The sequence below is a fragment of the Ascaphus truei genome, chromosome 21, assembly GCF_040206685.1.
Source record: "Ascaphus truei isolate aAscTru1 chromosome 21, aAscTru1.hap1, whole genome shotgun sequence".
Lineage (NCBI taxonomy): Eukaryota > Metazoa > Chordata > Amphibia > Anura > Ascaphidae > Ascaphus > Ascaphus truei.
In genome coordinates this window covers 2,654,824-2,676,312 of record NC_134503.1, presented here as the reverse complement: position 1 = coordinate 2,676,312, position 21,489 = coordinate 2,654,824, and the positions used below count along the sequence as shown (strand labels likewise).

At 46.6% G+C, this 21,489-nt stretch overlaps 3 protein-coding genes across 14 annotated transcripts in view; 1 reads left to right on the top strand and 2 right to left on the bottom strand.

The window, feature by feature from the left end:
- The window catches only part of APEX2 (apurinic/apyrimidinic endodeoxyribonuclease 2), a 112,620-nt gene that overhangs the window by 73,324 nt on the left and 17,807 nt on the right, over positions 1-21,489 (top strand). The window lies entirely within an intron of this gene.
- Positions 2,351-5,091, bottom strand: TREX2 (three prime repair exonuclease 2). The gene is made up of 2 exons (XM_075578415.1): positions 4,949-5,091; positions 2,351-3,230 (listed from the first exon to the last, which is right to left on the bottom strand). Exon 2 carries the CDS (start codon positions 3,219-3,221, stop codon positions 2,526-2,528), a length of 696 nt encoding a protein of 231 aa, XP_075434530.1. The 5' UTR covers positions 3,222-3,230; positions 4,949-5,091; the 3' UTR covers positions 2,351-2,525.
- Positions 6,287-21,489, bottom strand: part of HAUS7 (HAUS augmin like complex subunit 7) — a 69,348-nt gene continuing 54,145 nt past the window's right edge. For 3 of the 9 annotated variants that reach the window (XM_075578408.1, XM_075578410.1, XM_075578413.1), the window contains 9 exons: positions 14,170-14,285; positions 13,412-13,479; positions 11,867-11,928; positions 11,306-11,415; positions 9,238-9,396; positions 8,660-8,750; positions 8,217-8,426; positions 7,876-7,987; positions 6,287-6,534 (listed from right to left, as the gene is read on the bottom strand). In XM_075578408.1, the coding sequence (XP_075434523.1) occupies positions 6,473-6,534; positions 7,876-7,987; positions 8,217-8,426; positions 8,660-8,750; positions 9,238-9,396; positions 11,306-11,415; positions 11,867-11,928; positions 13,412-13,479; positions 14,170-14,285 (990 nt within the window). In that variant the 3' untranslated portion in view covers positions 6,287-6,472. Of the gene's footprint in view, positions 6,535-7,875; positions 7,988-8,216; positions 8,427-8,659; positions 8,751-9,237; positions 9,397-11,305; positions 11,416-11,866; positions 11,929-13,411; positions 13,480-14,169; positions 14,286-15,169; positions 15,539-15,567; positions 15,621-19,416; positions 19,518-21,489 lie in introns of those variants that run through there. The other 6 variants (XM_075578409.1, XM_075578411.1, XM_075578407.1 and 3 more) reach the window with 5 other exon arrangements.

Genomic DNA, 21,489 nt, shown 5'->3' with positions numbered 1-21,489 from the left:
GCTCTAAAATGGGGCAGAAAGCTGCCTAACATCTTTGGACTATGTCACAATATATATATGTAACCCTCCCTGCCTGTGTGCTACGGAGTTTACATCAGTGTCTCTTAGCTTGTGGTTACCTGGTCAGGGTGCTGGTTTCGGGCGGCTGGGCGATAGCAATGATAGACGCAAGGATAGAAAATAGTGAGATTCCCGACGCTAAAACATAATGTTACCCCAGTCCATAAAAAATGTCCATGGCGCTCGTCACTGGCGTCACACGGAGGCAGATAACAGATTCTCTCCACTGAATTCAACAAGACCTTTCCCTGTGAGTAGGATTCCTTTTGGTGTAAATGGCGGCCATCGAGTGCTTGTTTCTGTGCAATTGTGTGTGTTCTTTTTTGTATTTGCCTACAGGAACATCGGCAAGGTGCCAGCCGGCAGTACTGGCTTTGTGACCCATTTGCATCCATCACCAGGAGAACTGTAGAGCCCCACGGACATTGTTTACGGACTGGGGTAACATGATGTTATAGCGCCGGGAATCTCACTATTTTCTATCCATGTATTCGTATTGCAAACTTGTGAGATAATTTGCTAGGACGGAGTCCCTAGGCAGCTTCACCAATCGCTCGCAGAGTTTGGTTTTAGTTATTCAGACGTTATCACAATCACTTATATTTTATCACCATTGGTTGTAGCGCTGAGTTATAGGGTTTTATTATTGCGGTAATATAGACGCAAGGAACTTGATTCAATCAACAGCAGCTTTATTGTTTACATCCATATACATTGGGACCTTGGTACAGACAGGGCTGTACTCTTCCTGATGCCGCCCCTATCTCGCTCCGCTAGGTAGGTGCCGCGGCTTGATTCCATTGGCTACCTATTGGAAACCCTCATCAGGATGACTTCGCTGGCACACTATTCCATACGGGCTCCTGTCCGGGCTGGTGCTAATCTCCCCCTGCCAGGGATCAGGGCCCTTCCCTCGGGTGCTGCATTCCCCACAGCGGCAGCGGGGAGTGAGGCCAGCTATGAACTCTCCGATGGGGCTGATCCGAATATGCATCGGGACTACGGTCTGTTGAGTCCAATCTGGGCATCTGCTGCCTCTCCATGAACCCCCAGCGGTGAAGACAGCAATCTCTATGGGGCGCTCCCTAACCAGGTTACTGTACCTCTCTACGAACCAATAACAGGGGATCCTTACCCTATACTATCTTATGAACGGATTTACACTATTCACAGTGGGATCCCACGGCTTCACCTCCTCCTGGAATATGCCTTACAGAATCTTCCCCCCGATATATATATATATAGATATATATATCAGAATCAGTGGCACCTCAATCATCATCACAATCTTTGGCCGCCTACGTGAAGCGCATTTCGAAAGACCACAACCTGGCATGAGAGGAAAAGGAAATTATGGGTGCATATGATGAAGACATCTTGATACGACCTACAGATGTTGTGATGCACCTCTCACAGGGATGTGGAAGGCATTATTTTAATCACGTAATCATGCCGCTCCCTCGCTATAGGGCAGCAGTAACAAACACACTAATTATCTCTTGTGCTGCACCCAAGGAGGCCAACTGCACCTTGATAAGACCACGCCACGTACATTCCAAGTCAGGTGGCATGGCTAGGAAAACAGTGGCACCTGTTTGTTCAATGTGGGTGCTGACCACGCGTGGACTTTCCCCTTTCTGCGAATGCCTCAGATTCATTGTTATTAAGCAGGATATCATCGGTTTGGTTAGGGCAGGGCAAATCCAGTCCTCACGGGCCACCACCAGGTCAGGTTTGCAGGAGATCCCTGCTTCAGCACAGGGGGCTCAATCAGTAGCTCAGCCACCTGTGCTGAAGCAGGGATAGCCTGTAAACCTGACCTGTTGGTGGACCCTGTGTTAGGGCACGATATCGTCAGTCAGCAAGAAGATTTTGTATTTGTGGTTTCCAATCTCAATTATTCAAGATTATTATTAGTGTCTTTGTGTGTTCTAGAAGTCAAAGTCTCAATAGTCCGGGCAAAACAAAAAGGGTGAAGGGGGGAGGGACTTTATTATTCCGATCGTTTACAGATTAAGAGACGTGTAATAAAGCGAACGACTTCCCAATAGTGGCAAAATAGATAAAAATCCATTTAATAGAAATGCTATAGATTCCAGAATAAAAAGCAGTAACACAGTCAGAGGGAACATTAAGATATACACCATCACCTTAATACTATGCACCATTGCCCCCCTCTCCCCCCCCCCACTGTCTCCCTCTCCCTCCCCCCCCCACTGTCTCCCTCTCCCTCCCCCCCCCCCTGTCTCCCTCTCCCACCCCCAGTCGCCCTCCCCACCCCCCTCCCCCACTGTCTCCCTCTCCCACCAAAAGGCACCATCTTAAAAAACAGCAATAGGCATAAAAACGCATCTTAGAAATATATAAACATGTGGTAGTTACTCTTTTTGATGGAGCTAAATTCAAGGCTTCCGTGAAACCGTCGCTATCGCATAGAAAGTGATGGCGGACGGAGGAGACTCTTGTTAGTCAGACTCTTCGGAAGGTTGGCCATACATAGGTTTCACCTCTCCCCACTTCTTATAGTTCGACTTGGCCATCTTCAGTAGGCCGCTTGCTCTGAACAAGAAGACCATGATGAGGGTGAGCACATCACCCTCCGCAAAGTGGCAATCGGCAGGGTCCCTACCAAAGGCGCGCTTGTACATTTTAGAAAGGGAGTAGTATCCTTTGACACTCTCGACCTCGTGGTTCTCTTGCTTGTCCAGCCTTCGGAACGCTTGAAGGGAATCCAGGCACAGCAGAGAGCCTGGGAAATCCCCCCCTTGTTGCTGCAGCTCTGTCTTCAGAAGAGGGAAGTCATAGCCAAACCCATTATGGGCCACCAGACAGACGGGCTGAGCTTGACGTTTCAAGAACTCTTTAACCAGGTTAACGAGGCACGGGTCAAAGCTCTGCTTCTGGTTATCACACAGATGTTCGGTCCGGAGGCCGGTGATCTTGGCTGCCGCCTCGTTGACGGGCTTCCCTGGATCCACACATAGGCAGAGCTTGTCCACCACCCGGGGGAGCTGCAGCTCTCCCGATTCGTCTTCCACTGGATTCTCCAACGAGCAGAGATGGACGGCCACCAGGCAGATCTCCGTTATCTTGGGGCGGTCACACGGCAGGCCAGTGGCTTCCAGGTCCAGGAAGACAAAGGTTTTGACTGAACGGGCCATAATGCTACTCTGTAATAAGGAAATAAAATAAACACACAATGACATACCACAGGATAAACAAATATAGAAACTACTACCGTGATGTAAAAAGGGTAAGAAGTGCGATTCCGGTAAATGTGCCCGGCCGTATCTTCCGTTTGGGGACGCATTGGAACGGTAACTGTTCCTACTTCTGTTGTTCCAGGTTCTCCCGCCGCACATCCTTTGCCATCGGCCAACATTACATCATTTATACATCCGAAAATGGCGGTACTTTACATTAACAAACCCAGCGGCCTTGCAGGGTTCCCGGATATAGGAAAACAAAATGTGTCTTTATATAAAAGATGTCAATTATTATAATTTTAAAAAAAGAGACACAGTGAAGTTGGAGAGAAGTGTGAAGTGGCTTCCAGGTCACCATTAAACGCCAGTCTTCTGGAATAAGAAATGAGAATGTATATATACAGCAGGGTGTCAAACTCAGTCCTCAAGGGCTGCTAACAGCATGCCAGGTTTTATGGCTATCCCTGCTTCAGCGCAGGTGGTGGAGTCATTATGGCTGAGCCACCTGTGCTGAAGCAGAGATACCCTGAAAACCTGGCCTGCTGTTGGTGGTCCTTTAGGACTGGAGTTTGCTACTCGTGCTGTATACAGTAAGTAGTAAGGGTAACATGGGCTGGGCAGTCAGGACCCTCCGCTGCTTGTGAAAGTCTACAATACAATACAAAATGCTCCAGTTGACTTATTATTAGCAGTGAACGCTACAAATTAAAAATGAGGAACAGACTACTTTGGAGATGGAAGAGAAGCCAACAAGCTTTCACTATGGATGAAAACGAGTCCTCCAGTTTCAGCCGGAGAGAGAGCGCGAGAGACAGAGACACACATATACACAGGAGTGGTGCGTAACGTGACTCTCTGAACTCCAATATAAAACTGGGATTCGGTTCAAGGGGCAAGTGCATATTTGGGCTGTTCTACCCCATATTCTTCTGTGCGCTCTTTGGAATTATTAATATTCCTGGGATGATTATTTTTTATTATTATATATATATATATATATATATATATATATATATATATATATATATATATATATATATATTATAATAATATATAATATATATAAATAAAAAAAAACAAATACAACACAACTGAATGCCGTGTTAGAATCCAAAATGTCCCCTATACTGTAATAAATCAAAGTGACCACCCATCCTGGATGTGGCTGTGTAGGGGAAGGCGTGAACAGGGCAAGTTATTTGACGTCCGTTCCTATCCAAATGTAGACTAAGTTATTTGTGACACTGTTCACTATTATGGGGGGGTGGGGGTTATAAAACAATGCATTACCCATGCACCTGCTGATCTTTTAACAACAAATATTGCATTACATTCCATCTAACCCCTTCAAGTTGAAGCAAGACTTGTATTGGTTAGTTAAGACAATATATTATTAATAAATGGTAGCCTTCTCACCAAAAACAGAATAGGATTCTTCTACTTTAAATTTGTAAAAAAATAAAAAATAATTAAATAAAAACACCCAAGAAGTGGCTTATGCACTTAAACATGTTCCGCAAAAACACTTCTTGAAAAAAAAAAATTATGGAGAAAAATAAATAAATGTCATAACAACTTAAAGCGTTGGGTATTTAAATGAGGGAAAGCTCTCATGTTCGGGCTGGGAATGCAGCTAGTAGGCTTATTAGTGTAGGGGGGAAAAGATGAAGGTAAGTGCTTACCTGAGAGGAGGAGATGGTGTGTAGAAAGCTTCAGTATCATGTCCTTGTTAGAACATGCTTGGGCAGGTTTTAAGGGCTCTTGCCACCCCCACATCGTGTGCAGCACAGAAGGTGGAGCTTACTGGGGATTGTAGTTTAAAATGGGTACTGCTTTTAAGAGCTCTTAAGCAGGAAATGATTGATAATGAAACACTTAAAATCACTTCCTGACATGGATCCCAGTAATCTGGAACTGTAAAGGGTTTTGAGGTACGTCCAAATTATGGTGCCTCTGGGAAAGGGTCAAAATAAACAAAGCTCATTTTTTGGGGGGTCATTCTATAGACTGCAAAGCGTATGGGGATAAACAGCAGAAAACATCCTGAACGGCAGATACAGCGTTTGTATAGTTACCCTGTGTGTGCGTCCTATGGCACTTCAGCATAACATATCTTAAAACCGGGGTGGCCAACTCCAGTCGTAAAGCCATTCCCTTCCGAGGTCACGGGAAAAGCCTCTTCATAGAAAGATAGTGTATTTTTTTTTTTTTTAGGATTAACACTAGGGAAGACCCCCTGGTTTAGGATTAACGCTCCAAATTAACTCCAAATAATAAACGTCTCCCTTTCCTCGCTTTACACACACAAGGAATGATGGAGATCGCATATATATTTTTAAATAGCTGTGCCCAGAAGGTAGCACTCATCTACACTACGAAAGTCATTAATTAAATATAAAACTTCTAAACAAATGACTAAATGAGTGGAGTGTTACTCCAATTATTCCCCCGCACATTAACCTTGCTAACCTGCCACCCACAACACTGCACATTGCAACGTTTTCAAAGCTACCCGCCATTTGTACTCTGTATAAAACTGGACATTCAGGTCTTGTGTGTGCAAACCCAGCCACACCACGCAACTTGAGGTCACTAGAAAAATGAACACGCAATGTCGCAAACGCCACACCTACAATGAGAATACTCAGGTGAAGAATGCAATGACAGGTTGTTATTCCCAACACCAGGAAGAAGTGAAGCAATAAAACGATTACAACTTCTGGGTTACACAAGTGTTTACCTGCACAAACAGTGCAATTATATTATTTACATGTGTGTCCATACGGGCCTTCAGTGTAACATCTGCTAACATCTGTTAAATATGAACATTCAAGCCTGGCAATTGAGGAATAAGATCTTTCCATCGCAATTAGGTGAAAATAAGCTCATAACAAGGCACCAGCAAGAGCAAAATACATCAAAATAATAATGGCATTTAGAAAACACAAATGATGCAAATTGTGCTTTCTCCCTTCTTGCACCAACATTAGGGAAACTACAACAGCCGCCGCCATACATCCTTTGTGGTTGCCGGTGCTTCAGATCATCTTTAGTAGTGTTTTTTTTTTTTCATCCCTTGTTATATTTAACAATCCATCCAGATTTCCTGCCTGTATGGTGATCTCCGGGGCTCTGCAGCTAAACGGCATCCTGTGTCTGCTCTGCGTGTGCGCTGCACGTGATGCTCCGACACACGCAGCCCCCTCTCACACTTGGAAGGAACCTCGGAATGCCTCGTAGTTCTGTTTCACTTCCTGGATTTTCTCATCTTTAAAAAAAAAAAAAAAAAAAAAAACGAGCATACAAGAGACATTGGAATGGTTCGTTCCTGTGGTTTATTTGTTGTACTGGTTAATTCTTGTGGTTTATTTGTTGCACTGTGTAAGAATTCCAGTTCAGTTACATTATCTTATAATTCATTTTGAATTCGGGGTGTAAAAACCAGGATGCCACACACGATATGATTTGCAAAGATTATGTTATATACGTATTAGATCACACGTATGATACAATATGTAATGGTGGCGAGTTAGTATTTTCTGTCGCTTCAGTTACATTACAATAATGAGATTGCAGCCGTGTGGGATTGTCTGAGCGAGGCAGGCCCGAGGGTGACATTTGCGTTACAATACACAACTGTGGCTAGAGGCTGTTGAAGAACATATTTAGGAAAAAGTTGACACGCAAACAGTGGAGCCATTTCTTCAGATGGTTTCACCAATTAGTAGATGCGAGCCGAAACCACGGATATGCTCACATAAATTAACCAAGGAATTGCAAAAGTACCGTATTGGCCCAAATTTAGCACGGCCTCGCACTTAATACGACCCTACAGTTTTGAAGGTGTTCTACATGAAAAATAAAAGGTGTTCGTTAGGCTGCGCGTTTAATACGAGGACAGTTTTCGGAAGGACATTTTTAGGAAAAAAACATAGCCCTATACGGTAATGTATTCTGCCTCGTATAGGGGTGTGGCATACATTTGGCAACATTGGATAGAGTAATACAGCTGTGACTCATGCTAGTGTCTGATAGGATAGATAATAGCGCACTAGCAAATACTTCTATATACACATAACGAGAGAGTATAGATAACGAAGACAATAACCAGACGTGTCGCAGAGCCAAAAGATATATAACGATACTAACCCATCACATTCATAAGAGAATTATAGGTGTAACTTCGAATAAGATACGAATAATAAAATAAAACGGAGTTGATACGGTCAATAACTATTGTAGGTCAAAGGTAAGCGAGGCTTAGAGAATACGCTTTAGCGATCATATTAAGATAAATATATATTCACTCCCTGTCACCGTCTGTGCGGTTACTCTGTTACTCGGAGGTCGCCACCATTGAAATGCCGAGGCACTGGGGGAGTTGGCTGCTGTAACGGCGTTGTGCGTAGGGGGGAGGGGTCATCTTTTCAATGGTACCAACCACAGATATAATGCTTCCGGTATATATATATAGTGGCCCTTGAGGACTGAAGATGGCTGCCCACGTTGTAATGTGTCCCCAGTTATGGGCGACCACGCTCAGTGGACACGCCCCCCAGGACGTACTTGTAAGAGAGGGGGAAAGGGGGGGGGGGGGTCAGTAACTTACACAGAGTCATCATGCTGTTGCTTCCCCAGGGCTCTCTGCAATGCTGCCTTCTCCTCACCACCTCCACAATCTGCTCCGAGGTTTCTGTGAACTGGGCAAAAGCTTCAAGCTCCTGAGAAAGGGAAAAGGACACGTGAGAGCCGGAGGATGGCCAGCAACTTGCCACCGAAGTGCAAAACAAGCGCGGGCGCAAGTAAAAGGCGCAGAATTGGGTCCTTGAATGCAGGATGTTCTAGATTTGCAGGTCTCATGCAGCCAAAAACGGACTAGGAAGGATGTAATGAGGGGCTGGGCCACGTGGCTCTTCTCGTGGTTTCTATGACCCTTCTCGCAGCCCGTACCTTGCTACAAACACTTAGAGACTGGTGGACGGACTGGAAAAGGGGCCCCGCGGGGTTCATCGGCGGCGCTGCGCGGCTGCAGTGCTCCTGGAATTCGTGCTGATAAACTTGGGTGAAGGCAGCGATGAGTTGGTGGAAATCGGTCAGGGCCAGCTTCAAAGTCTGTATGACCGTGTCACCGCCAGGCACAGAGCTGCACAGGAACACACACTGTGGGGAAAAGGGGATACGGTGGAAGGTGATCTAACCCAGCCACGTAACCGTCCCACCAACGCTGCAGCGGGAACAAAGATTTGTAACCTCCATCGCTGCCGGAGGAGACAGCACCGCACGCCTTTGTGTTTGGGGTTTAATCTCTCCCTCTTAACAGCAGGGTTTTAAAAAAAGGGCCAAAGAAGCAGGCGATACCAAGGAATGAGGCCGCAGTCGCCCGTTACCCTCACCTCTTCTTTTAGAGCCTGCAGGGTGGCGGAGATTTTCTGTAATGCTTCCAAGGCGTCACTCATAACATTCTCCGTCCCAGAATGAAGGGTCCTGGAGAGAATATATGTCCGTATTGGAGGTATATGACGACACACACACACACACACACACACACACACACACACACTTTAGCAGGACGCAGCACACATTACAAGGTGAGTAGCCATCAGAGTTGTGTTGGTGCCATTGTGCTTTTCTGGCATGTCCGCGTTTCTTACAATTTCAGTTGTCATGTTACCAGCTGCTTCTCAATTATAATGTTAAGAGCGGAGAGTTTTATTTTACGTATTCATTCTCCCAAGTGTTAAAAAAAAAACCTTTAAACTCTCAATGAATTACAAAAGAGACACCAGTGGCATAGACTGTATACACTTATTGTAATCTTTCACGGCATACTTCAATATACAATATAGGCATTTTATTGATTCACACAGTAGCTCTGAAAGTTTTTGATTTTTTTTAATGAATATATATTATTGCTCTTTTAGCATAAACACCGTCCCCTCCCTCCCTCCCCCGCCAATAACGGTGTAATTACTTTTTCTGCAGCGGCTCATCCGTCAGCAGAAGAGGCTTAATGTCTGCCGGCCAGGGCCTACACTCGGGGTTTAGGGAGGATTGGAAGGAAGGACTGGAGAAAAGTTCCTTCAGCAGCTCCTCATTTTCCAAAACACGGGCTGGGAGGGGTTTGTCAGCGCTGTCCAGGGCGACGAGCACGGAAATCAAGCAGGACACACCGGGAACAGAATCAAGCAGAAATGGTTAATATGACAGCGTGTGCAACAACCCAATGGTGTTAAGAGCAAAAGGCAGCAAATATAAAGCACGTCACACGCAAGGATAACTGTAGTTATATCAATTACAAACTAGGGAACAATTAGCATGTGTTTGAGGAACATCTGGAAATCTCCCTGAACATGGCAGAGAAAAACCATTTGAGTTGTGTGTGTGTAAAAATAGGTTTGGGGAAAAATATATAAAGATATACAGTGGTGAGAAAAACCGCAATGATAACTATGGAATTTGCATAGTTTTTCCATGATAACCTTGTTGAATCAAAACCAGTCTTTTCTTAAAATATCCAATGGGGTTTATATTAACCAATTCCATGTCTCTTGAAACAAAATGATGTATGAATTGTACAAATAGTGAGTAATTAAGAGTCAGGGTATGTGCAAAAGTAAGTGAAACCCTGGTTGTATCTGCTAAACAAAAAGGGGATAATTGGATTAAGGTGTTTATTAATAATTAGGGAGATAGTCAGGGGTGAGTTTGGGAGGCCCCACCCTATATAATGATCAGAAACGTTGTGAGTTTGGTCTTCACCATACAGGTGTGTGGAAACACGTCATTCCACGATCAAAAGACATCTCTCAAGACCTCAGAAAAGCAGTTATTGATTCTCATCTTTTTCAGTCTAAAAAGGGTTACAAAACCATTTCTAAGGATTTGGGGCTCCACCAATCCACTGTCAGACAGATAGTTTACCTATTGAGAAAGTTCAAGGCCACAGTCACTCTACCTAGGAGCGGTCGTCCTAACAAAATATCTCCAAGAACAAACAGGCAAATCCCCCAGGAAGTCACAAAGAACCCCAGCGTAACACCCAAGGATCTGCAGGCCCCTCTCGCCTCGGCTAATGTGAGTGTTCATGACTCAACTATCAGAAAAAGACTGAACAAGAACGGTGTTCATGGAAGGATAGCCAGGAGTAAACCACTGCTCCCTAAAAAGAACATTGCTGCCGATGGGAAGTTCGCCAAAGAGCACATAGATGATACGTAAAACTTCTGGAACAATGTTCTCTGGACAGACGAGTCAAAGGTAGAACTTTTTGGCCTCAATGAAAAACGACAGCAACATAAAAGAAACCGAGTTATAAACCTCCCCTCACTTATAATGTACAACTTGGCCGCTCTCTTGACATATGCAGGAGACTGGATAAACCATACAAACTATTTCACAATATATGAAATTGACCAACAACTGTGCCCAGATATAAACTTGGCATATTTGTTACACATGCCTTCCCAGGAGGTCCCAAGAGCTATAAAAGACAAAAGTTAAAGTGTTACTATATTTTTAAAAAAAAGGACATTTTGCCAAACGAATATGGTATGGAATAGAAAGGGACACGGTATACAAACCCGCTGTATCATGTTTGTAAGAAATGTATTCTATGTATAAGTCTGTATAATTTCCCATAAAAAGATTTTACAAAAAAAATAAAATAAAAGTATTTGTTTTTTTCCGTTTGACCGTTTGATCAGGTTATCTTTATCTATTATTAGGACTTTGATTAAACTGTAATAAAACTCTAGGTTTGAAATAGGTGAAGATCCTAAGGGGTTCACAAACTTTTTCTCGCCACTGTACGCCCATCAGGTTCAACCTATGCTAAATTTAGACGACAGATACGTATCGTATATTTGTATATACAGTATATTAATCCAGAGGAAATGCAAACAAAAAACCCCAATGACACATAATCTAATGATGTCTCATCAGGGGAAAAATAAATTCCTTCCTGTTCCAAACTGTAAATAAATACACCCTCACAAACAGGAAGAGTGAGATATAAAACACCATTTGCAATGTTTTGTTACCCGTGAGATGTGCTGTCCGTCGACGCATTGTTTTTTAAATTTCCAGGACTCTGAATAATATCCAATAACTGTCCGATGAATTGGAGCTGCTTGTGTGGGGCGACACGTCCCTGAGGGAAAGAAACGTATCAGAGACACTTATTCGTCTTTTAGCAACAAAGAGTTAACAACAAAAAAAAAAACATTCATGCCAACTGTGTGAAAGGTGAAGACTACGGCCCTTATTCTGTAAGGTATGATAAACTCTGGTTACGTGCTATCGCAGCAAAAATCTCATTACAGTCAGTGGGGCTTTCCATGCGATAGCACCTCACCTGCGCTAGAACACCTTATAGATTAAGCCCCAAAGTCTAAAACGAGGGAATAATCAGAATAATAAAAAAAAGGTTGTTGTGTGGTCTGTGCGTGTAATCCACATGTATTTTCAGGCCTTTTACCATTTCTTATTGACATGAAAGAGTTTTGGAAAAGGAATGGATTAGGAATGAGTTAGCCCGTGGGGAGTGTCCTCCACGGTCGTTAAAGGCGCCCCCACAAATCAGAGAGAAAATATATCATTACCTTAATGAGGTCCAAGTCATCAGAGTGACACAGCAAGAGGTCAAAGCAAAGTTTTGCAATCTCTGTCACAACAGAAAATCTACATGAAGTACACAGTTTATGTTTGGGAACGATACAAGGAATTACTACACACGCAACTCGCCCCCACTTTCTGGTTTGCCTTTAACATGGTAGACTGAGATACGCTTTTTAAAGTCGTAAACTAACCCTGCGCAATGTGAAAAAGAGGGCTAATTAGTGCTGAAGAAAATCCCAAACAGTATGGAGGGGCCCCGCTGAAGCCACGCAGGTGAAACGTACGTCGGGTATGTCCGACGTCGCATCCTCAGTGACGCCGGCTCATCGGAGAGGCGTGGGCGCTTTGGGTTGGAGTGTTTCGCAGACTGCAGCCGGGGGCAGTAACAGCACCCTAACCCAGGGGAGCGCAAACTTTTTGTGCTGCGCCCCCCTGTCACTCTGCGCACCGCTGCCCTAACCATCCCTCTTGTTATACTAACTGCAAATGATATATTCTCAACTATTGATACCAGCTAACAGGGTTACTTACACTGCTGCCAGTGTTAACATCAACATTGATGCTAAGTGCTACTGTAGCTACTTCTTAAACTTACTGAAGTGCCACTCTGAGTACAAACCCAACTAAACAGTTCACTTTGTAACAGTTTAATGGTAAGAGGTTCTACCCTACTTACAAGTCTGGGTTACTATTCTGATACTATACAGAAGAATACATGATATACTGATTATCTCACAGTTCAAGTATAACTTACTATCCATCATCTCATTAGTGATAGGATACGAACTGGCTATACGACTATATATCCATTTAGATAATTATATGTACCATTTGTACAGATCATAAGCTTTAAGGTGCTATTTATACTATAAGTTTACGCACACTGCTAATTAGCTTGTTCAGCAGTACATATTACGCCCACACGCCCTCCAACATTTTTAATTGATTTTGTTTTGTCCGTTTATCGTCGTCATGTCCTAACAGTAATATTTTAGTCAATACTAATGAAGCACTTAATTGTAATTTAGTGTGTTTCTTTAGTGCCACGCAAAGGAGTCTGCCATTAATATGGCCTAGAGTGATGGTCACTAGCCTAACACAGCAGATCTGGCAAGGGTTACTGCACATTAGCCCACCTCACCATATGGGCTTCAGATAAAGGCGTTTATGAGTACTGTATAATTATACAATGCTGCACGTTCACATTGAGAGTGGAGGGAACTTCAAACATGAACTAAAGCTGCAATATGACAGTAAATTGGTGGTTAATGTGTTCACACTTATTTGAATATCAGTCACTTCTACACCAGACAAATACACATTTTCTCTCCGTACTAGTATTTACACGTACTGTCTGTATGCCTCCCAACTAGATTGTCAGCTTTACGGGGCAGGGTTTCCCGTTACCTTATGCTGTCATTTACCTGTTGCGCTTATCCCCACAGCTCGCCATTTATTTTACCTTGCATTGTCGTCATTTTGCGAAGCGCTGCGTATTGTTGGCGCTATATAAAGAAGAGTATACATACCTTTTGCTTTAACCTCTGTTTGAGATTCTTTCAAAGAGGATAATTGGTCTTGAAGAGGAGGGTAAAGTCTGTTGAAGATTTAAAGCACTTTGTACAAACACCGATATGAATAAATAAACCTAAATACGTGTGTCATCTCCTAACATATAAATGTACCCTGGTGTAATAAAATACAACAGCCTGGATTATTACATCTATTAAAAAGAAGGAGGCAAATAGAACAGAGAAATGACTTATTATTATTATTATGACATTCTGTGCCTCACACTTCCACTGTAACTGCAAAGCTGTCAGACACGTATTGTATGTGATGTTTATTTACAACTTGAGGATTAACGGGAACAATTACAATTTTTAGTAAGTTAATATAATTAAACAATCTAAAGTGGATTCCTTGAATACGTGTAATCATGCCAAAATATAACTAGTTTAGTATTTTTCGTAGTCCCATCTGCTCTAAATCCTTTACAAAAAATAAAAATAAATAAATGGCATGCTTAGCTGTCCTGGGGGGGGGGGACCCCAGAGTTGATCCTTGTCCCCTTTTAGCCTATAAAGACCCCATCTCCCCATAGTCAAACTGGTTTGTCCACCAGGCGAGAATACTTGCTACTTGCTCTGTGGACACAGGTCACTATTAGTGCACTTTAGTTCCCTGAGCGATTGGCCCCTCTCAGGTCCCATCCATACCCATAAACCCTTCTGCTGGAGAGGGGTACAGGGAACAGCACGAATCAGGAGGTCCCAGCAAGGATTACCGTGAGCACATCCACTCCAGGATGTCCAGGCGATGGACTGAGGGGGTGCACAGCAAATCCTGCATACTCTGCGGCTCGGTCAGATAGAGACCCCTGAGAGACGGACAGGACAGCTCCTGCAGAGGAAGGAAAAAAGCCACAAGGGCTAAATCAGCGCCGTATCCCGGGGGGGTCAGATAATCAGCGCCGTACCCCAGGGGTCAGATAATCAGCGCCATACCCCGGGGAGGTGAGATACCCAGCTCCATACCCCGGGGGTTAGATAATCAGCGCCATACCCCAGGGGGGGGGGGTGGTTCAGATAATCAGCGCCATACCCCAGGGGGGGTTCAGATAATCAGCGCCATACCCCGGGGGTTAGATAATCAGCGCCATACCCCAGGGGGGGGTGGTTCAGATAATCAGCGCCATACCCCAGGGGGGGTTCAGATAATCAGCGCCATACCCCAGGGGGGGGGTGGTTCAGATAATCAGCGCCATACCCCAGGGGGGGTTCAGATAATCAGCGCCATACCCCGGGGGTTAGATAATCAGCGCCATACCCCAGGGGGGGGGGGTGGTTCAGATAATCAGCGCCATACCCCAGGGGGGGTTCAGATAATCAGCGCCATACCCCAGGGGTCAGATAATCAACGTGGTATCCAGAGGGGGGGGGGGGGCGGGGGAGGGGTGTCAGAATCAACGCTGTACTCAGAGGGTGGGGGGGGGTGTCAGATAATCAGCGCCGTACCCCGGGGGGGCAGATAATTGGAGCCATACCGGGGGGAGGGGGAAGCATAAATACTCTGTATACTGTAACTGAAATTCAACCAACACCATGACACTGTGTTCCCCGGTGCTTGGGGCTGCACAGGTGACACCCGGAGCCCCCTCACATGTGACAGCAGTTTCTCCCCCCCCTCACATGACGCCATATTTTATTATCCCTCCGTGTAACAGCACTCACTATAACCTCCCCCCCCCCTCAGTGTCACGCGTCACATTGCCGGGTCACGCTCACCGTCAGGCGCTGATACAGCGCGGCAGCCTTCCCCAGCTCTAGGACTCCCGCCATTTTTCCCGCTACTCGGGACGGGGCTCCCATTGGCTCAAGCTGCCATTCTCCTGCGCTCCTATTGGTAGACAGCCTCATCGCGTCAGACTCCGCCCTTCCCTTCCTCATTGGCTAGAAAAGCTACGCTATTTATTCGCCCCTCCCCCGCCGCTTCTCATTGGATGAGCCTTAGTTTTCAGCTCAGTCACCATGGATACAGACAGAATGCATGCACAGGTAGTGACTGAGGTGTAATCAGGGTGGTAGTTATGGCAACACATACATTGCATGGACTAATCAATATACACACACATGTATGTATGTATGTATGTGTGTGTGTGTGTGTGTGTATATAGGCAATTTACCAGATTGTAGTCCAGTAAGGAGAGAAAGCACACTAGGGATATACTTCTCTAGCTCTCCCCCTCCTCTCTAGCTCTCCCCCGTCCTCTCTAGCCCCCTCCTCTCTAACACTCCCTCCTCCTCTCTAGCTCTCCCCCCTCTCCTCTCTAGCTCCCCCCTCCCCTCTAGCTCCCCCCCTCCCCTCTAGCTCCCCCCCTCCCCTCTAGCTCCCCCCCTCCTCTCTAGCTCCCCCCTCCTCTCTAGCTCCCCCCTCTCCTCTCTAGCTCCTCTCTCTCCTCGCTAGCTCTCCCCTCTCCTCGCTAGCTCTCCCCCTCCTCTCTAGCTCCTCCCTCTCCTCTCTAGCACTCCCCCTCCTCTCTAGCTCCTCTCTAACACTTCCCTCTCCTCTCTAGCTCCCCCTCCCCTCTAACTCTCCCCCTCCTCTCAAACACTACCCCCTCTTCTCTCTAGCTCTCCCCCTACTCTTTAGCTCCCCCCTCCTCTCTAGCTCTCCCCCCCTCACTAGCTCACCCCCTCCTCTCTAGCTCTCTCCCCTCCTCTCTAACTCTCCACCCTCCTCTCTAACTCTCCACCCTCCTCTCTAACTCTCCCCTTCCTCTCTAACTCTCCCCCTTCCTCTCTAACTCTCTCCCCTCCTATCTAACTCTCCCCTTTCCTCTCTAACTCTCAACCCCCTCCTCTCTAACTCACCCCTCCTCTCTAACTGTCCCCCCTCCTCTCTAACTCTCTCCCCTCCTATCTAACTCTCCCCCTCCTAACTCCTCCTCTCTAACTCCCCCCTCCCCCACTCCTCCTCTCTAACTCCCCACTCCCCCACTCCTCCTCTCTAACTCCCCCCTCCCCCACTCCTCCTAGGCCTAGATCATGGATGCTAGTATCAAAAAGGTGCTACCTGTGCTAATATGTTTCAAATGATTTTATAATTTAGGATAACTCCCAAGTCCTAAGGCAGGGGTGCGCAAACTTTCCCCCCTGCCTGCTCTCCTCCCCCCGCCTTACCTTGTTTCCTGCGTCAAATGACGCCACGGGGGTCATGTGACATCACTTGACCCCGCAGCGACATGCCATCGGAGACAAGGTAAGAAATCTCAGAGGCCTCGCGCTGCCCCCGGCATTTCATTTAAATGCCTTGGGGAAGAGCGCGGGGCTTTTGTAAGCGCCGCACCCCCCCCAGAAAAATCTCACGCTCCCCCTGAGGGGCGCACCCCCTAGTTTGCGCACCCCTGTCCTAAAGTATTTTGTATTACAAATAAAACCTCATAGCCGCCAGAATACTTCCAACTTCAGGCACCTTGTAGAGTATCTGTTCCCAGTGCCAACCTGGCAATTATGAGAGTTCCCGACGGCCATATTTTGCCATCCCACAACGGTTAATCACAACGTACGCTTCAAATGTAATAAAAGAAATCAAAATGTGTAAAAAAAAACAAAAAAGGAACACAGTTTTGGCTCGGGAGAAGTTGCACCATTCTAGCTCCATTTTCAACTATTTAGCAAAGGTAGGTTTACGTTTTAGGGCAGGTGGGACAGTGTATACAGATCATAACTGTACAATCCAAGGATGGTCCTGGGCTGGTGCAGACAGAAAGCCACGTACTGGCACTGTTGGAAAAATAAATGACTCGCAGTTCGCCCTGAACCCCAAAACTTTCAAGCATCCAATCGTAGGAAGTCCAGGAAGTCTGGGGCTCAAAATATCAATACGGAGAACCTTCAGAATTTACTCTACAATGGTCCAAGTAAGATGCACTCCGAGGACAATGCCAGGTGGGGAGTTCCACGGAGGGGACACAGCTGTCAAACTGTCACGTACCTCCCAGGCAGCAGAATGTCAGAATGATATGAGGATATGCACAGCAAAATTAATGCATGCGCCAATTAGTTTACCATTCAAAGCTAAGACCTGATTCACAGGGCGGATACAGTGACCCGCCCAAGATCACATATTGATCCTCGTTTCTTAGATTCCTGTGGCATTACCATCAGGAACAAGAGTCCTTTAAACACCTTAATAATAATAGCGTGTTCTTGCATAGCGCTGCTAGTTTTACGTAGCGCTTTGCAGAGACATTTTGCAGGCACAGGTCCCTGCCCCGTGGAGCTTACAATCTATGTTTTTTTTTGGGTGCCTGAGGCACAGGGAGATAAAGTGACTTGCCCAAGGTCACAAGGAGCCAACACCGGGAATTGAACTATGTTCCCCTGCTCCAAACTCAGTGCCAGTCAGTGTCGTTACTCACTGAGCCGCTCCTTCTCCCTTGCAGGAATAGCGTTAAGAGGTCTGCCCAAAATCAGCTTTATTATGGTCACGGGAGACCAGAACTTCACACCGGGATCAAGGCACCAGGCAGGACCAATAAAGAGTATTTATTCTGGCCGGAGCGAGCAAACAACACAAATCACAACCAGAGCTTACACTCGCCAAAACAGGGAATACGGGGGGAATCCTAGCTACATAGGTGCCAGGTGCCCCTACAAAGGCTTACCCGGGGTTTGCTTCCACTTCTGTAAGGGCAGGGACCGTCCAGACCTCTCTGGTGCAATATGCGGTTAAACACTTTCAAATTCCTCGCTTAAAAGTCCTGCTCTTCGCTTCTCCGGCGACTTACAGTCCCAAAGCACTTTTAAATCTCCCGCTCGGGTAGGCTCCCAGCCTGGTTTTCAGGTGTCTCCAGCGCAGCCTTAGAGCAGGGGGTGCGCAAACTGGGGGGCGCGGACCCCATGGGGGGGCGGGAGATTTGTCCGGGGGGGCGCGGGCGGTTGCAGAGGTCCCGCGTGAGGCCTCTGCAACAAGAAAACGTATCGGGAATTCAGAAGCTGTGGCGCGTCTCCATGGCAGCACGGCGGCAAATTACGTCACGTGACCCCAGAGAGTCATTTGACGCATCTGCCAGGGAGGAGGGGGGGGGGGGCGCGAGCTCCGGAGAAAGCAGACAGGGGCGCAGCAGGAAAAGTTTGCGCTCCCCTGCCGTAGAGCACACCGCTTAGTCCACCTCCACGTCAGGATCAGAATGAGACCTGGCACTTTGATCGGGTTCCCCTTACAGACTCCCCGCTGCCATAGGAAATCATGGTAGACGGGGCCGCAATCTATTACAGCGCGGTTGCTGCACAGGACGCCAGGGCTCGCCTGCATTGGCCAATCAGGGCTGGAGGCGAGCGGAGGCAAGGTTAAAAGGCAGGGAGGGTGATATGAACAGGCCAACGGGAGCAGTGCCTACCAGCAGGAGCTCGGCAAAGGCTTCCCCGTCCGACAGGTTATCCCCCGCTGGGCTGGTGCCGCCATATCTGGGGGAACAGGCGAATGCTCCGCTTTTCGGGCAGATGGCCTGGCCTGATCCGCGCCCCCCCAGCCACTCTCCCTTTCTTCCCTCAACCTCCCCTCCCCCTCCAGTCCCAGCTTGTTCTCCGGACACACGGCTGCACAGAGGGTTTCTCGCCCCCGCAAGTCCAGAGGCCTTGGCGATGCTTTATATAGTACTGTCCACAATCACACGTTTATACTTGGATATACAGCTTATAACACACAGGAATGAAGAATTACAGTTACAGGCTGTGCAAGTGGCAACCAGGGATATTAAACCGGGGTAAGTCGGGATCTGGGGGCCAGATGAGCCCCCAGGAAAGGACGGCAGGGCCGGGATTAACCTTTATTCTGCTGGTCCCTGGCCACGTCACAATGACCTCCACAACATTGATTAATTTAGTTGTTTACTGGGGGGGGGAAAAGAAGGGAAGGAGAAAAACAGGCAGGTGGGAAAAGGTTTTATTCTCTCACGGCTTAGCTGGACCTTATATAGAAGGCACTCAACACCCAACACGCATCGTGTGACTTCGCCTTACCCATCTACCTGTATCTACCTGGGATTTGGGAATTCTGCAGGTAACTCCTTTGTTTCCAGGTGCACGGGGTTCTCCCTCTATCCTCTCTGCGGGGTCAGGCAGTTCTGTTCTTTAACAGGGCAAAAAAACAGCTTTAGACAGTTTTCTACATGAATGATAAGCGGAGATCTGTTCCTGAGTTCTAATGGTGTAATTTTCAATCCTATATATAGTGCTTTACATCCTATAGTACCGTACACGTTCCTGTACTTACACGGTGTCAATACAGGAACAAATGAAAACAGTGTGGGTGCGGTCCATTGAGCTTACAAAATAAGGGACTTATTCTATATCTGCCAAGCAGACTGTAAGCTCTTCGGGGCAGGGACTCATTTCCCTAAATGTCACTTTTATGTCTGAAGCGCTTCTTCCCATTATGTGTTATTTGTATTATTTGGTATTTATATGATTGTCGGTGTGTATTACTGCTGTCACGCGCTATGTACATTAGTGGCGCTATATAAATAAAGGCATACTGTACATACACACATACACACAGTACAAAGAGAGCGATTGGACCGTTTACGGATGAAATTCCCCATTTTGGTGAAATTAAAAAAAGCAAGGAATTGGGCACTGTAGATTTGTTTTCAAATAATGTATTTTAAGTCAGAAAATACACGCCCCGTCGGTGGCCCCTCCTGCCTTTCCCAAGGACATAACTGGTGCAGCACAGTCTGGCTGCTCCCGTGGATATAGAATAAGCCCCTATGGCACAATATACATTCACACTTTCCCACCAAATCCACTTTAAGGTGATCCCACTAAATCCCCTAGGGCAGGGGTGCAAAACTCCAGTCCTCAATATCCCCACCCCCCCCAACAGGCCAGAGGTTTTCATGATATCCCTGCTTCAGCACAGGTAGCTCAATCAGTGACTCAGTCGAAGACTGAGTAACCTGTGCTGAAGCAGGCATATCCTGCAAACCAGACCTGTTGGTGGCCACTGGAGTTGGCCACCCCTGTCCTATCCCATGAGTCGAAGACTGAGCCACCTGTGCTGAAGCAGGGATATCCTGAAAGCTTGATGTGTTGGTGCATCTTGACGACTGGAGTGGGGGACCCCTGCCCCAAGGTATTTAGTGGGATCGCCTTAAAGTGGATATGGTGGGAAATGTATATGGTGTCGCATCAAGGGAGACTATGGGTGCCTGTAGGATAAAGCAGAGAGGGTGTGTAAAATCAGTGTCGTAGTGATGGAAGTGGGAAAGAGAATGGTGAGGGCCCCGAGAATGGAATGGTGAGGGACCCGAGAATGGAATGGTGAGGGTCTGGGGAACGGAATTTTCCTGGAACCAGGGTCACGAATGATGTATGAATGATTCCAGTAAGCTTAACTCGTGCCTTCCCTCTTCCAAAGCACAACAAGTCCTTTTGTCTTTCTTAGTTTTATTGAGGGAAAATCACAGGAAGAAAGGTACTTGCAGATGTATTTTGGGTAGAGAGGGCTTCTCTGTCTGAAGTGCAGTGTATCAAGGTAAGGCAGTGTAAAAACATAAAGGCCTTGCTGGGGCAAATAGCAGGCAGGTACTCACTCAGAGTCCAGCGTGAAAAGGAAGTGAGGGGCAAGGGTCGCACTAGATGGGAAGTGAGACTATACTAACTGTCAGCAAGGACAGGGGGGGGTAGGAATAGCCCACTCTCAGCTAGGAGAATAGGAGATTGCAGGCAACCAACACAGGCTGTGTAAACAACATGTAACAGAAATGTTGCCTTTTCACATGCAGCTAGCTTCTGGGACAGGGAAATAACAGGCAGCTAAACTAGGGAGATATGAATCCCATGAGCTGCAAAGGGAGACGGAGAAATGTGGAATCTAGTTCCAGGAGAGGAATGGTGAGGGACCGGGGAACGGAATGGTGAGGGTCCGGGGAACGGAATGTGAGAGTCCAGGGAACGGAATGGTGAGGGTCCGGGGAACGGAATGTGAGAGTCCAGGGAACGGAATGGTGAGGGTCCGGCGAACGGAATGGTGAGGGACCGGGGAACGGAATGGTGAGGGACCGGGGAACGGAATGGTGAGGGACCGGGGAACGGAATGG

Coding starts and splice junctions, on each gene's coding strand:
- TREX2 (XM_075578415.1), bottom strand. CDS start 3,221: ATGGCCCGTTCAGTCAAAACCTTTGTCTTCCTGGACCTGGAAGCCACT.